Here is a 14,924-nt window from a genome sequence, read left to right as displayed (position 1 = left end):
TTAAAAACACCATTGCATTAACTCTTAACAAATAGATATCTGATGTCCTCACTCGTTACAATCTACACTATGCGAGGTCAAGGATATGATGGTGCTACAATATGCGCGGTACATAGAATGGATTACATGCCTTATTTCTTAGAGATTGCCCATATGCACATTATATACACTGTTTTGCCCACTAAATTTTTTTTTGATTTAGCCCAGGCAGAATCAATTGTTAGTTCTGCCCTTGGTTGTCTAAATCAGTTTACGTCCACTCCGATTGATCTCGGCTCAATTGCATTGCCTACTTGCGAGAACACAATTAAAGCTGGCCCTGTTCCATATCGAAAGTCTATATAAATGATCTTGTTATATAAAAAACATTGTGGGTTGGACTGTTACTAGTACCTTGGGCTTAAGTATTTTGGGTCATAGGGCTTGTGAATCAAAATCAAGTTATTGGGCTAGTGGCCTGCTTGGGGCATTACAAATGGTATCAGAGCAATTGTGTAGGACTTGGTTTGGTAATTTTAGTGCTCAACCTTTCGCGCCCTCACAAGGCTATAAAGGTGGATGATCTTGGGTATATAACCGGCAACAAAAGAATTGATATTGCTTGAGACCTTCAGAGGAAACAAACTCCTAAGTCCATGTCTTGAACGCGGGGTTCATTGATCCTGTGTGCTATTTTCCCTGTTCAAAACCAATCATCTGGTTTGTAAACAGCTCTTGCAAGGGTTCTCTCAACTTAGATCCTTAGTTAATGCTTATGCATTGCCTTCTATGTGTTTGACATGTGAAATTGTCCCAATTTGGACTGTGTTACAGGAACTGATTTTACACCATGAATGTCCATATGAAATTTCAACTGGGTATTATCCTAGTTTGTAGAAGAAAGACGAACAATTTTGCTCGAGTTCAACTTGCAACTTTATGTGCTTGACCACCTGAACTATTGTTTGTAGGTTTTGTTTTATCAAGTTTGCTAAATGGCTTAGGATACTTTTGGGTGAAATCTCATGTCGGTTATGCAATAAATGGACAAGATTGACATACTTAAACTTTGAAGATATGACTAAGGCTGTTGCCTGTACAATTAGTTTATAGGCACTTTTCTCTTTTTGTACCTCACCCAACAAAAGAAGCAAGGATTTGCCTAATGGTAGGTAATACGTCGAGAAGTTAGTGGCAACTTGCCACTGGCAAGGAAACAACATAATTTGAATTTTGAGATGACTTGGCATATATCTTTTGTTTTGGCACGCTGTTGATCTGGTTGGTTTGTCATGTATTTTTAAAGAAATGTGGACCCTAAGAGAAAACTATCGAGAGGACTCGGGTTGATTGTCCTGGTAAATGCGACTTTTGTGGGTGCAAACACAAATATCATCTTTTAGGTTTCTGCTTCTGTCAAGTACCGAACATTAGCACGTAGAAGCAGTTGACTGGTGACTAGCATGAGCAAGTGAGCTCCTTCCTACTTGAAAACAACCATAGGTAAAACTGGTTCTTTTACATGGTCCTCAATCTCCAATCATATTTCTCCAAGTTTGTTTTTCAAAATCCAGTTTGTGAGCTTCAAATGCTTCTCTAAAATTCAGTTTTTGAGCTTGAACACACTCCTAAAACCCACTTGGGAAAACTTTTCTTTTCCCTCACTTGCCTTAATTCACTCTCTGAACCACTTTCTTGTAAGTTTTCAAGTTCTAACTCTTTACCAGAATAGCAAAAGCAAGAAGAAGAATATAAGAGTGTAGCTAAAGGCAGGAACTCAAAGCTTTTCTGCTAGCTTTGTTTCCATCTTTGTCTGGAACAGCCTAATGTACCTCGATCTCCATTGTACCAACCATTGGTAAAGAAATGTAATAGGAAGTAGACTCTCTTGATGATCGGAACTCGGAAGTGTGAATAGAAATGGTTAGAGAGGGGTAGCTGGGTAGGAAAGTAGGATGATTATCTTGTGGGGTAGGGAGCTGGGATTATGCTTTTACAGTTTATGGCATTCTGGTAGATTATAATTTAGGAAAATGCATGTTGAACTGCCAAAAGAATCAACTTGTCGGGCTTCTGTATTCATTTACAGGTGAAAATTACTGTAATGGTCATTGCACATGTTCTTGCTTACTGATTCTTTTCTTTAAGTTGCATGTTCTATATTACTCAATGCTAAACCTTGTTTCTACGTCACTAGTCCTACTCCTACTCATGAAATATGGCAACATTTACACTGTGATGGGGAAGAACTGCGTAGAAGGTGAAAAAAAAAATGTTAGTTCATGATCAGGACAAATATAATATTGTCGCAGACTTAGCGAATCAATGGTCAAAAACATATGGGATATCGATCGGATAGGATTGTATCTGACCATGCATTTCTCACATTAGGATCAAGTTCCACAGTACTATCCGCACTGCACTGTTCACTTGAATCCATTACCGAATGCAACTTGCCAAACCTGATTCCCCATCTCTACCCTTCCTTTTGCCTCTAGATAACAAAGCTCGTACCAAACTGATGAAGATCAAGTATTACCAAATCTATACAATATCTTCCTTGATGCCTCTGTATCTTCCATACTTAGCCAGTTAGCCTCGAATTGTCCTCAACTTTATCAATGACAGCCCTTCCGGGTTCCACAGGCATGTATGCAAAAATGTACAAAATCCTTCTTGAAATTCGGCATGTAAATATCCTTGCCCTTTTTGTAGTCCAAATTTTTTCTGCAAATCAAGACAAGTGGACCCAAATTTGATATGTTGATTTTCAAAGAGTTGCCTTATAAGAGCATCTCCAATGCACCCTCCATTCCTCTATTTCTTCATTTGAGAGGATCATTTTTGGAAGAAATACCATTCCAACCCATCCTCTATTTTCTCCTCCATTTGAGAGGATCAAGTTTGGTACTCCAAATATGGAGGATGGAGAAAAAAATAGAGGATGTCCTCCATTTCACTATTCACCCTCACCAAATCCCATTTTGTTCATCAAATTAGTTTTGATACAGTAATCATTTATAAAATTGGTACCAATCAAAAGATATGTACAATATCTTCAAAATAAGACCTATATTGAGTATTTTTTTTAATGAAGTTAGAAAAATGAAAATTTGACTTTTGGAGGGAAAGTGGGGAAGTTTGAGATTTGGGATGAGTTTTTAAAGAAATAGAAGGAGAAATAGAGTATTGGGTTGGAGTTAGATTTCCTCCAAAATCGCTTTTGCAATAAAATATATTATTTTAATACTCTCAAATGAAGAAATGAAGGCAAAAATAGAGTATTAAATTGGAAATGCTCTAAATGTAAAAGATCCTTTGACAGTGACACACCCAGATTCCCGTCTTCATCCACTTATTGGAAGACCAACTTGTAAGCTTGATCATTATATCCCATGTGGGTCCAGACAGGGTGTTGCAGCACTATGTTGGAATTTGTCCCATATCGGTTAATTATCACCTCGAAAACTAGTATATGAGCCTGGACGGCCTCTGCCCTCATCGCTAATTGGTATTGCATTGGATGCTTTAACATGGTATTAGAGCTAGATTTTCAGAGGCTTTTCCTCTTTATTTGTGCCATAGTTGCACTTTGTTTGATTGTGATCCAGTATGTTTTGGATCCTTTGTTGACTTCTCCACTTGCGAGTCGGGGGTCGCACATTCAGAGGAGTGTTAGAAGTGTTAGACATCGGTTAATTATCACCTCAAAAACTAATATATGAGCCTAGAATAGAGGCGGCTCTACATAGAGCCTTCCATGGTCAACTGAACACCCTAACAAAATTTTTTTGCTTAGAATATATGTAAAAATTATGGGCTAACCTTTTTTTGAACACCCAATTTAAATATCAATGAACACCTAATTCTAATAGTTTTGAACACTTGAATCAAAAAGAATTGAACACTCAACCTAAAATCAGTTGAACAATCAATCATAACCCAATTACGGCCCATCAATCCACGTAATTCATATTTGAACATTAAACACATTAATTACTTCAAATAAAACTCATAATCATAATAATGAAATTGAAAAAGAAAGAGAAAAAAAAGAATCTATTGGTGTAAGTATTATGCTCTGTGTTACCTCTCCACCTTTATTATCGATGGTCTAAATGTGTTAATTCCACATTCATGACAATTATAACTACTTCATTGGTTTTTGTCTTATTAGCTAATAGAATTTACGGACATAGCTTTAAAAAAATTCAACTCCATTGCAAACTCCGTTAACTTGAATAATATTTCTTCAAATTTCAGACTACGATAGAAAATTAAATCTCCTCATGTTATCCTCAAGAACACCATATTTTCGAGAAGGTCAGTCTCAACATACTCACTATAGTTTCTTTCAAAAGTGTTTTAGTAGATTAATACGCCGATAAAACGTTGGCACAAAATATGAGATCTCATCTAAGACAACTGTAAAAAAAATCCTCCTCCATTCTCAAAACAATATCTACTATGCAACTTTCAAAAAATTTGAAAAAACAAGTATATATTTTTAAGTTATCATTTTGCCTCGTAGTTAATTTTTTTTAGAATAAAGGCTATTTTTTTTACCGCACTATTTATACTAGTATATGACATTTTGTACTTATATTATTGGTTAAGAGATTAGCCAGTAGAGTTAAAGGTAATTTCTGAACACTCTATTACAAATTCCTGGAGCCGCCACTAGCCTAGATGGCCTCTCCCATCGTTGCCAATTGGTATTTCCTTGGATGCTTTAACACACTGCATCCCATTCCACTGAGGCTTATGCTTTTGACATGCTCAGAGTCCAACCTTGTTTGTTATGGTAGCCGTAATGGATGGTGTGGGACAGAAGAGGATGCAATTCGATATGACAGTGTCAGTGGTTTTGGAATCTACATTGTGTTTGCAGAAAAGTATTTCGACAACTGTGAAGTGAACCGTTTCGGTTTTTAATTTCTTGGTTGGGTTCAGAGCACTTATCAGGTGTGATTTTGTGCATTGCAAGGTGCATGCAAGCCTTGCCTCCCATCCTTATTCTCTTGCCTACTTTCACTTGGAAATCTATGGCCTCTCTCTGATAGTATTTTACAATCAGTTCGCTGTGTTCGATGAAAAGAGCAGTGGTGACTTGCAAGCAGGGCCGGCTCAAGAGTTTTGAGCGCCTAAGGCCAAATTAAAAAAAGTTTACCCCTAATATTTAACAATTTTTACAGTAACGATAAAAATACGAGAAAGCAAAATCAATTTAAAATTCTACTAATTATTACATACGAACACAAAATACAAAGTTTTTAAATAGGCAAATATATATTATCTCAATTATGCATGAGTATCACTTGAATACTACTTGTCTTGCATTTCTAGAAGCAAAAGTTCTTCATGACAAATTCCTTCACTTGAAATCCACATCTACGGAAACACAACCTAACAATCTATGTGACCTTTTCTTGCTGAGAAAATAAATGAAAATAGTACTACGTTAAATTTCAGATCATCTACTACATTACGAGAAATAAAAACTCATGTATTCTTCTATCGCTCGTAATCAATAGGTGGATCAAGCTCAATTTGAGTGCTTTTACATTTCGTACATGTCTAGATCCGATGATTTCAACCACATCAAAAGAGCCCAAAATCTCCAATGCAAACAAATCTAGGGCAAAATACCTCAGATCCAGATTAAAAAGAGAGAGAAAAGAACAGCTTAATTCTCATAAATTATTGCACTCAGATCCGATCAAATGCGATATAACAAGACGCACGAAATGAATGAATTGCAGTAAATAAAGTTAAAATTGTGAGACGTAACGCAAATGCATTGACAACAAGGATCGGCGATTGGTTTACCCATCATGAGGGAATAGACGAGAAGGTAATTGTTCTTGAAGGAATTGATGGGCTGAGATGTGTTGATCCGATCCTTCTTGTGCTTGCTTGCTCTAGACCTGCCACTACGGCCGCGAGGAATCCGAGAAGGTAATTGTTTAGTCAATTTGAGGCTATAATGGAAAAAATGTGCCAGAGATTTGGTTTTCTTTTTTTTCGAAAATGGACTAATTAGTTCTCTGATTTACAAAAATGTCATCGAGTTTTTGGGTCATCTGAGTTTTTGGGCCTTTATTTGCATGTTGGATGACATTTTTTTTATGGTATTGGGCTAAAAAAGAGTCATAGTCAAACCCAAATACTAAAAAAATTGGAGTGCCCCAAAAATTGGACGACATTTTTAGGGTGCCCAAGGCCCAGGCCTTGGGTTGGGCCGGCCCTGCTCACAAGTGATCAAGGTTGGTAACACGAGAAGTCGATGAGGTAAACGTAATTGAATTTGGAAGAAAACTTGTAGTTGATATGGTTAAAGGTATTAAAGCGTGGAGGAAGAGTAGGAGGATGAGAGTGGTAAGGAAGTACACGGTGTCGATCGGTGGTGATGGATGAATGTATAAGAAAGAGAAATTTGCAAAACAGTAAACACAATTAAATCGTGACATTTTCTTCTCTCTCTCACACACACTTGTGGAGATGTGTAGAGACCCGTAAATTCGTAAAATCTATTTAAATGTTTTATAAGGAATAAAAAGGAGGAAATTGATTTGAAATATCGAGAATTGGGGCTAAAGTGATAAGGTGTTGCAATGGAGGGGTGAAAGTGTGATGTGTGTGTAGTGTGTATATTGTGAGGTTGTAGGGAATAACTTTCCCATTCTCCACTCTCTCACTCTCCCGACTCCTCCCTCTCTCGGCTCTCATCTCTCACTCTCACTCTCACTCTCACTCAAATTCCACCCAAATCACCCAAAATCCTTACAAACCAGCCTTTAATCATTCACTCTTACGCGGATTGTGGCCCGTCCTTCGCTGGTTTGAGCTTGGTGGAGGCGTATTCCATTCGGTTTCAAAATTTGAGGCTAGGGCTTGGAAAACCCTTAAAATTCGTCCTTTAATCTTGAGGTTGGGAGTTCTAACTATCAATATATGTTTATGACTTGTTTCTTGTAGCTTGATTCTTGCCATTGATCGTTGTTGATATTGTTGTGGTTGTTGTTGTTGAGAAACCCATTGAAATCTGCAGAAAATCTGCTCGAACAGCTATGTTATCGATACCTTTACGTTACCAAGCCCAGAAAACCCGTTGTTATCGATACCATTTTCATAGGTATCGATACCTTTGAACTCCAAAACCCAGAAAATCTATTGTTATCGATACCTTTGGCCTTTGTAATCAATACCCTTGCGTCTGGAATGATTCTGGACCAAATGGTATCAATACCATTTCCCTTGTTATCGATACTTGTTGCTTATCTCCAGCTTTTGCTGTTTTGATTTGTACTTCACCGTTTTGATTTTCAATCACTTCCAACCCATTCTAATACTCCTCGAATGATCCCTTAACTTGAATACTCGTACGTATCTATGACCTTAATGCTCATTTGAACTTGATTTCACGAGAATCATTTTATAAATGAAAGTTGGATTTGAACGATACGAGCGTGTTGATAAAAGGATTTTGAAACTTACAGACACGACGAGAACATTCAAGACATCCCGAATGGGTAAAGAGCCTGGCAGAGGACATCGGGGTCCTTTAATTGGCCCGGTATGAGCTATACGCTCGTGATTGATACTTCAGGACATCCCGAATGGGTAACGAGCCTAGCAGAGGACATTGGGGTCCTTTAATTGGCTCAGTAAGAGCTTCGGCTCATGACACGTGTACGAGACACATTTGACATATGGTGTTTTCAAAGTTTGTTCTGTAAGACACACGATTGGTTTTGGAAACGAAAGGTTGATGTTGAATTGTTATTGTTGTTCTCCCATTGGATATTGTAACCTTTGTTCATCCTATGACCGTTCCTGCATTTCATCTGCATACATTGTTAGATTAGAACTTTCTACTGGGCTAGTGTTGCTCAAACCTTACATTATATTTCAGGTACTAACCTTGGGCAGTAGTTGCATGCTTGGAGTGCTTGAGCGTGGACACTCTTTTGAAAGCTAACATTGAAGAAGTTACTTAGCCATCTTTGTAAATCACTTTTTGGAAGATGTATTTGTAACTTTATTTGATACTTTTGTTGGTTTCGGAGCCATTGAGCCAATGATGTACTTTTTGTAAACATTTGAACTTTAAAGTGTAATTTATGGAAATAGACTTGTTAAATCCTTTTTGGGATATCATAAGGATAATTGTGAGGTTTTATTTATGAAAATCCTTTATCATTATGTTTAAAATCGAGGGTGTAACAAGATGTTTAAGCACAATGAGATGCAGCTACCTGTTTTCCACAAAAAGTGCAAAACTAATTTAGCTAATATTGCGGGCGTTCCAAAACCAAATGACGGTCCAAACTTGTAGTCAAGGCCTAATTGCCTCGATCTGACTTCTAATCGACGATTGTGCTAGACCTAAAGGGTAAGGCTTGGAGAAGGTTCGTTGTTTGCCTTTGCTGGATAAGGATTTGAAATTTCCTAATCGTTGCTAGAAAATGGAAAGAAAGATAAATGAAACTGAAGTTGAATCAAACGAATTCCATTAACAGTTTAACAAAGTTTAGGTGCAAGGATTACAATAAGAAAAGTTTTAACTACTTTGCAGTGAATTCAAGCATTGTTCGTGAAAAGAAGGAATGAAAATATGGTTGCATAAGCCGTGGGCTCTTGAGGTCGTGGACCCTTAACAAGGCCTTCTGTCTTGGAATTTATAGGCATCCACTTCTGGACCTTGGCAGCTTGAGCAGCTTCAAAAACGTCCAATGAATGTGCACCAACTCCCCTTTTCTTGCATTTTACTCCAAGATCTTTGTTGACATCTTTGCCTGAGGTCTGCAATATCCCTTTTCATGAGGCCTGCAATATCCCTTTTCAGGCCCAATTCTTGCCAAAATGGAGATATTGGGGACTTCCAAGACTGAAGACCAAGACCTTTCTGCAAACCCGTAGATCCCTCAGTTATTTTTTTTTCACTTTCGAGGTACTTTAAAGGCTCCGGATTGGTCCATTAAGGGAGCAGCTTCGACACAAAAGGAATTTTTGGGACTTGATCCATCTTTCCTCGTGCAACAAGCTGAACAAGGCCAAGGTAAGCTACTTGTGAGCAGCTTCCTTTTAGCCGGCCACGAGTTGAAGGCCCACCTTGAAACTTGTGGCATGGGACCCATTCCTTCTCTTAGCAAGCTTCTCCTTAAGCCTTAAGCTACCCCTTTTCTAGAGACTTCATCAAGATTCTACACAAAAGAATACTGTCCCGGGGCCCCGAAACGCTGGGCCTCGCATAGGGCTCGTTATGATTCCTTCATAAATCCAATCCATGTAGGACCCAGGCCTCCTGTCTCGCCCCTGGTCCTTTAAGAACAAGCCTGCCCTGATATTGGTTGATTTGGACCTACTGAGAAAGATGACCTAAACAGGGGTTGGACGCACTACTTCTAGGCCTAAACGACCTTTGTTGAATTTTTATTGCAAAGGTTCAGGCCTTGTCATACTTCCCTAAATATTGGCCATGAATCTGGGCCATGCTCTACATCAAGAATGGGCAAACCAAGGCTCTGGGCTTGAGTGAGAGCTTCTTTTAATTTCACTACTGACCTTTAGCACCATAGATGGTGTCTAACAGTCATTTCTTTATTTCGGCCAAAATTGGGTGTAAACACTACCATAAATACAAGCATGTGAATCATCAATAAACAAGCCCATCACAATGTGGTCCATATATCTGGCCATGATTCTTTTGTTTTTTTTGATCAAATGTGGTCCATGATTCAACAAGTTAGAAAACTAGAAAAACATATAATTGAACAGTACTACTTATGGAGACTATGACTGAACAATCGGAGTACATTTCCCCTTTTCTCTTCTATCACATGGTGCAAGTTGTTACGTGTCATGGGGGGCGTTGCGTAGTCTTTTGCGTATCATAGTTGGCCTTTGCGTAGTTCTATGATTATATCATGGTTGATTGGTTGGCCTTTGTCTTCTATCATGGTCGGCCTCTGTCTGGCTGGCCTTCCTATAATGGGCTGAAAGATGTGGGAAAAATCAATCTATGACGTCCCCTCTTAGTTTATGGCAAAGACCAACCCTCCTCCATCAGTTATATATATATATGTCAATGCATAATCTGTTTGTGCACAACGACTACCCAAAGAATTATTCTTCCATTTGAGAAAATGTGCATATCACAACTTCTATTCTTCTCCTTCATTCTGAGTGCACATGTAGCCAATGGGTACGTACAGAATTCCTTCTCTTTTCCTAGAGCTAATTCACTGCGTTTCTTTTTTTTTCTTTTCCATTTTGGCTGTGTCTTTGATGGTGTTTGTTTCTGAAGAGAAACGGACACGAACACGTATTCACCGTGGGTGGCAGACATGAGATGGGGGGATCATGTCACAGTTGGTCAAGTTCCAATTTTCCGTCGATGCCTTGTTCATGTTTATTTTGTAATTGGGTCAAGTATTATTTTCGTGTTTGGGCTAAATGTCATATTTGTAATGGGCTAGCTCAATTTATTTTGTTATTATGCTTATTTGTTAGGTAAAGCCCAAGTCTATTATCTTGTTTAAGGATCCCACGTTTGATTGTCAGATTAGTTTTATGGAGGATTGGAAAAAATGGGATTACGAATGAAGATGGAGAGGACAAGTGAAGTCGACTGGATAATAGATGGGGTTACGTGAATACTAAAATTAGTTGGGCTGTGTTTGGTTAGAGTTGGGAAAATGGGATAAAGACGATGAAGATTACTTTTGACCGTTGGATGCGGAGGGAGATAATAAGGAGGAGGGGGACTAAGCTAATATATTACACATCTCTCCCGGATGTTAATCCCCCACATGGGGTACTAAATGGACAACTAGTCTCACCTTGTCCAGTCCAATGATTAATCGTGGATGTAGCAAACACGGGACTTAGGAATAATGGAAAGCATGTAGGCCGTTGTGTTCTCCCTAATCCTAATCCCACCTTCTAGTCCAGAATAGTATTTTGAATGTAAAAGAACAGCAGCTAACTAAGAGTTGCCCCCTAGCCCTATTTCCCCTGTTTTCCTCTTCTACTGTTTTGGGCAACCACTATTTGCTCCATTTTCTTGCATCTACTCCTCTAAAATTCAAGATTAGGTTAGGGTAAAACCAACATTTACCGATGTTGAACGAATTTGTAACCAGCTATTAAATAACGTGAGGGAATTTGAACCCTTTTTGTTTTTTGAAGATGAAGGGTATTTGCACTTTTTTTTTATATTCATAGTGACTACTGAAAAAATTATTCTTTCATTTGAGAAAATGTGCATACCACAACTTCTATTCTTCTCCTTCATCCTGTGTGCATATGTAGGCAATGGGTACGTATGGAATTTCCTCTTTTCTTATTAGAGCTAATTCATTGTGTTCTTTTTTTTTTTTTTGCTTCTTGGTCTGTTTCTTTGATGGTTTGTTTCTGAAGAGAAACGGACACAGAAAAGAACGCTTATTCACCACGGGTGGCAGACACGACGGTTTTTGAGGGAGATGGGGGATCATATCACAGTTGGTCAAGTTCCAATTTCCCATTACTTGGTGAGTCTAAGGTTGGTGCTGGAATTCTTCTTCTGCATCCACATGGCTTTGTTCTGCCCCACTATGCAGATTCCAAGAAGATTAGTTATGTTCTTCAAGGTAAACTCTTCCCTAACTTCATTCACGTATATACTTCGTTTGCACCGAGAATCACTGTTTATTTAGTCAGAATTCTTGCTTGTTACGATTAAGTTAATGGTTCAAGTCTTGCCATACGTATGATCGCTTCGTTCTCCATCAGGCAATGCTTACCAAAAGATAGAGATAGATGCATATATACTTTGTAATGCTACTACACAATATGTAGAACAATTTTATCTCTTTGCTTGGCAAAATAATCATTTGAGTGACTTTTCAACATTAGGATCTGAATCGGAAGGCCCTTGTTTGACCTTAAACACTAGTTCAATAGCCAGAAATCGGAAGGCCCGACATTCCACATGAACATTATCCTGTAATAAACTCGATAACTATAAGAGAACACTAGAAAACCATGAAAAGAGGGAGGGGAAGAAAAGAAGACAAACGAATTTTCATGTATTTGTTTAGCAAGAGATCAGTGGTAAAAAGTGCAAGAATTTCATTCCCCTACAGTGCATATATTCACTGTTATTCGTTGTTCGTTAGAGCTGTTCTTTTTTTTCCCGGGTAACTTCTTTTTTGTAATATGGTAATTTTAGTTGAAATGGGTATGTTGAATTTAGGGAGATAGTAAGAAAAAATTCTGATGGCTTTCATTGTGTGAAAGAATATCTTGCCTCCTAATCAATCAAACATATGCGACAAAATATGTTTCTATTTCCCTTTCAAGTCTTTCGCTTCACTTTCTACCACTTTCACCTTTTATGATTCCTCAGGGAGTTGTACAGTTGGAATGGTGTCCCCTAGCGCTTCCAAAGAAAAGGTGGTGGTGATTAAGGAAGGAGATGCGATACCAATACCTATTGGACTAGTCTCGTGGTGGTTCAATGCTGGGGACTCTGATACAGTCATCGTATTCATCGGGGAAACTTCCATATCTCAAATTTCAGGCGAAATGACCTATTCCTTCTTGACCGGGACTGTAGGTGTCTTGAGGGGTTTCTCGACGGAATTCATCTCCAAAGCTTATAACTTGAACCCAAACGAAGCAAACAAGCTGGTGGAGAACCAAACAGGTGAAGAAACAAATTATCCAAGACTTAGTTATTACGTGGATGGATAACTCATTTCACATTCGAGTTTGGTTCACCAATTTCAAAGCTCATTTTCTAAGAAAAACCTTGTTTTTTGGAAATCTTTGAGAAATTTTTTTCCTTTCTCGAGAAGAACATCCAAATGATGGAGACGATTTTTCGAAAAAGAAAATACAAGATATGATAACCATGAGTGTTTTGCTTTTAGCAATGATTTTTGAGAAGTTTTGCTTTTAACAAGAACGAAACAAGGCGGCCGGGCCAGCTGAATCTTTAAGCACAAGTTCGCATGAACGAAATGTATACTATGTGAGGTTTTTCTTTTTCTGTCTCAAAAACTGTTATATTCTGTGAGAATTGAGATCAATTTTCTGGTAACAGGAGGCGTGGCCGTCAAGCTCAGCGAAGGAATTCAAATCCCCCAGCCACAAAATTACGCCGAAAACTATGATGAATTTGCTTCGACTTTAACAACAGCAGTCGAGTTTACATCACTTGAACAAGTCGGACTCAGTTTCAAGCACGTCAAGCTTGGTGGAAATGCAGTGTTCCAGCCTGCCTACGTGACGGATTTGGTTCAAGTGGCTTACGTTATCAAAGGCAGCGGAAGGGTCCAATTTGCCGGTGCCAACGGTGAGAAATTGCTCGACGCGACAGTGAAGGCAGGTGAATTGTTTGTGGTTCCGCGGTTTGTTGTGGCAATAGAAATTGCAGATGCGCAAGGAATGGAGTATTTATCAGTCTTAACATCGTCAAAGTAAGCATTCACGGAACTAGAAATTCGTATCAACTTCTAAAAGCTAATTAAAGAAAATATGTTCATTACCAACGCTAATTATCCAACTATTTAATTTAACGCAACTTTAGAAGGTCAAGAATTCAAATCTCGCTAACGTGCATTTTGTGATGATATAATTTTTGCGCTCGTCTCTCATTTGCAGGCCTGTGATTTGGGAGTTAAGTGGCAAGACATCAATTTGGAAAGCTTTCTCCCCTGTGATTCTGCAAGCTTCTCTGTCTGTCAGTCCAGAGTTTGCCCACATTTTCTTGGCCAACACGGTTCCCATGCCTACGAAGATTGAACTCTAATCAGATCAGATCTTAAGCATCAGGATCCCAGTGAAGCATTGCGATTTACTCATTCTTATAATGTTGTATTTGCTTTCTAAGAAATAAATTGACAGTTGAGCTCTTTTTTTATTCTCGAGTATGATCGATACACAGGTAAGTAAAAAGTTTGTCCAAAACTTTAACAAAACGATGTCACTATCGGCTTACTTTTCATTTTGAAACAGAACGCAATCGATTTGTTTTTTGTTTTTTGTTTTTTTGTTTTGGAACGACACATAACGCAATCGATGATCATTATGATTTTTGAACTTGCACTGTCCAAATCAATTTGGGAAGAATTTGCAGAGAAAATTGCACTGTCTCAATCCCAATACCTATATCCAAGTTATCCCATCTTAAACCTTAAAATGGCCTCCAGCAACCACTTGCCACCAACTAAATCCACCAGTGGCAACCCACTCCAACACCTTCCCATCCTTCAACAACCTTTCCCAACACCTCCCCTCCCTCCAAATCTTTCAAAAACTACTGGGGCCTGTCTCCCTCCGATGAACGACGCTTAACGATATACCACAATGTATGTTCGGTGGCATAAAATGAAGATCACAAATCGATTTTTATGGCCTATTACCAATAAAAACAACAGGGTTAACATAAGCCCCAACACAAACAAAAAAGAGGAATATGGAAATATTGATACCATTAGAGGTAGCTAGAGTGGGCTGGACTTTGGGGTAGGTAGAGTAGGATCGGGCTGCTGCTTTTTTCAGAACTAGGGGTTTGGTTTTAAAAGTCTATCTATGGTACATCAAAGTGTTTTGGTGCATCCGTGCAAGGTATCCCAAAAATGAATTGTGCTAAGTATTCCATACGGAGTGGTAACAATTCCAGTGCAATGGTAAGTATATTACCACTGAATTCGGGGTTCATGACAACACGTGTGTTGGGCCCTTTTGGGCCGTCCGTGCTCAGTAATGGACGACCTAGATTTCATCTTGACCGAACAGATCTCAGCCATCGACCAAGATAAAATCTGAGCCATCTATTGCCGAGCACGAACTACCCAGATTGGTCCAACATGCATGTTGTCCCTAAGCATGCTCCCCCAATTCCTTACCGGTCCATATAGAATACTTACAACTGTATATCGAAAATACTTACC

At 38.6% G+C, this 14,924-nt stretch overlaps 1 protein-coding gene and 1 pseudogene across 3 annotated transcripts; one reads left to right on the top strand and one right to left on the bottom strand.

The window, feature by feature from the left end:
- Window positions 1-2,405: 2,405 nt before the first annotated feature.
- Window positions 2,406-5,370, bottom strand: LOC131307099 (3-ketoacyl-CoA synthase 7-like; annotated as a pseudogene).
- A 4,520-nt stretch (window positions 5,371-9,890) lies between these two features.
- On the top strand, window positions 9,891-13,884 carry LOC131308796 (12S seed storage globulin 2-like). 3 transcript variants are annotated; one of them, XM_058335814.1, is made up of 6 exons: window positions 10,034-10,186; window positions 10,289-10,319; window positions 11,423-11,615; window positions 12,374-12,673; window positions 13,073-13,448; window positions 13,633-13,884. In XM_058335814.1, exons 1-6 carry the CDS (start codon window positions 10,128-10,130, stop codon window positions 13,778-13,780), a joined length of 1,107 nt encoding a protein of 368 aa, XP_058191797.1. In that variant the 5' UTR covers window positions 10,034-10,127; the 3' UTR covers window positions 13,781-13,884. The 3 variants fall into 3 exon arrangements, with proteins under 3 accessions (XP_058191798.1, XP_058191797.1, XP_058191799.1); XM_058335815.1 differs by lacking the exon at window positions 10,289-10,319 and having other exon boundaries at window positions 9,891-10,186; window positions 11,404-11,615; XM_058335816.1 differs by lacking the exons at window positions 10,034-10,186; window positions 10,289-10,319 and adding an exon at window positions 10,966-11,302 and having other exon boundaries at window positions 11,404-11,615.
- Window positions 13,885-14,924: the final 1,040 nt, after the last annotated feature.

This window comes from Rhododendron vialii, chromosome 11a (assembly GCF_030253575.1).
Source record: "Rhododendron vialii isolate Sample 1 chromosome 11a, ASM3025357v1".
Classification (NCBI taxonomy): domain Eukaryota; kingdom Viridiplantae; phylum Streptophyta; class Magnoliopsida; order Ericales; family Ericaceae; genus Rhododendron; species Rhododendron vialii.
This window is presented reverse-complemented; position numbering and strand designations above follow the sequence as displayed.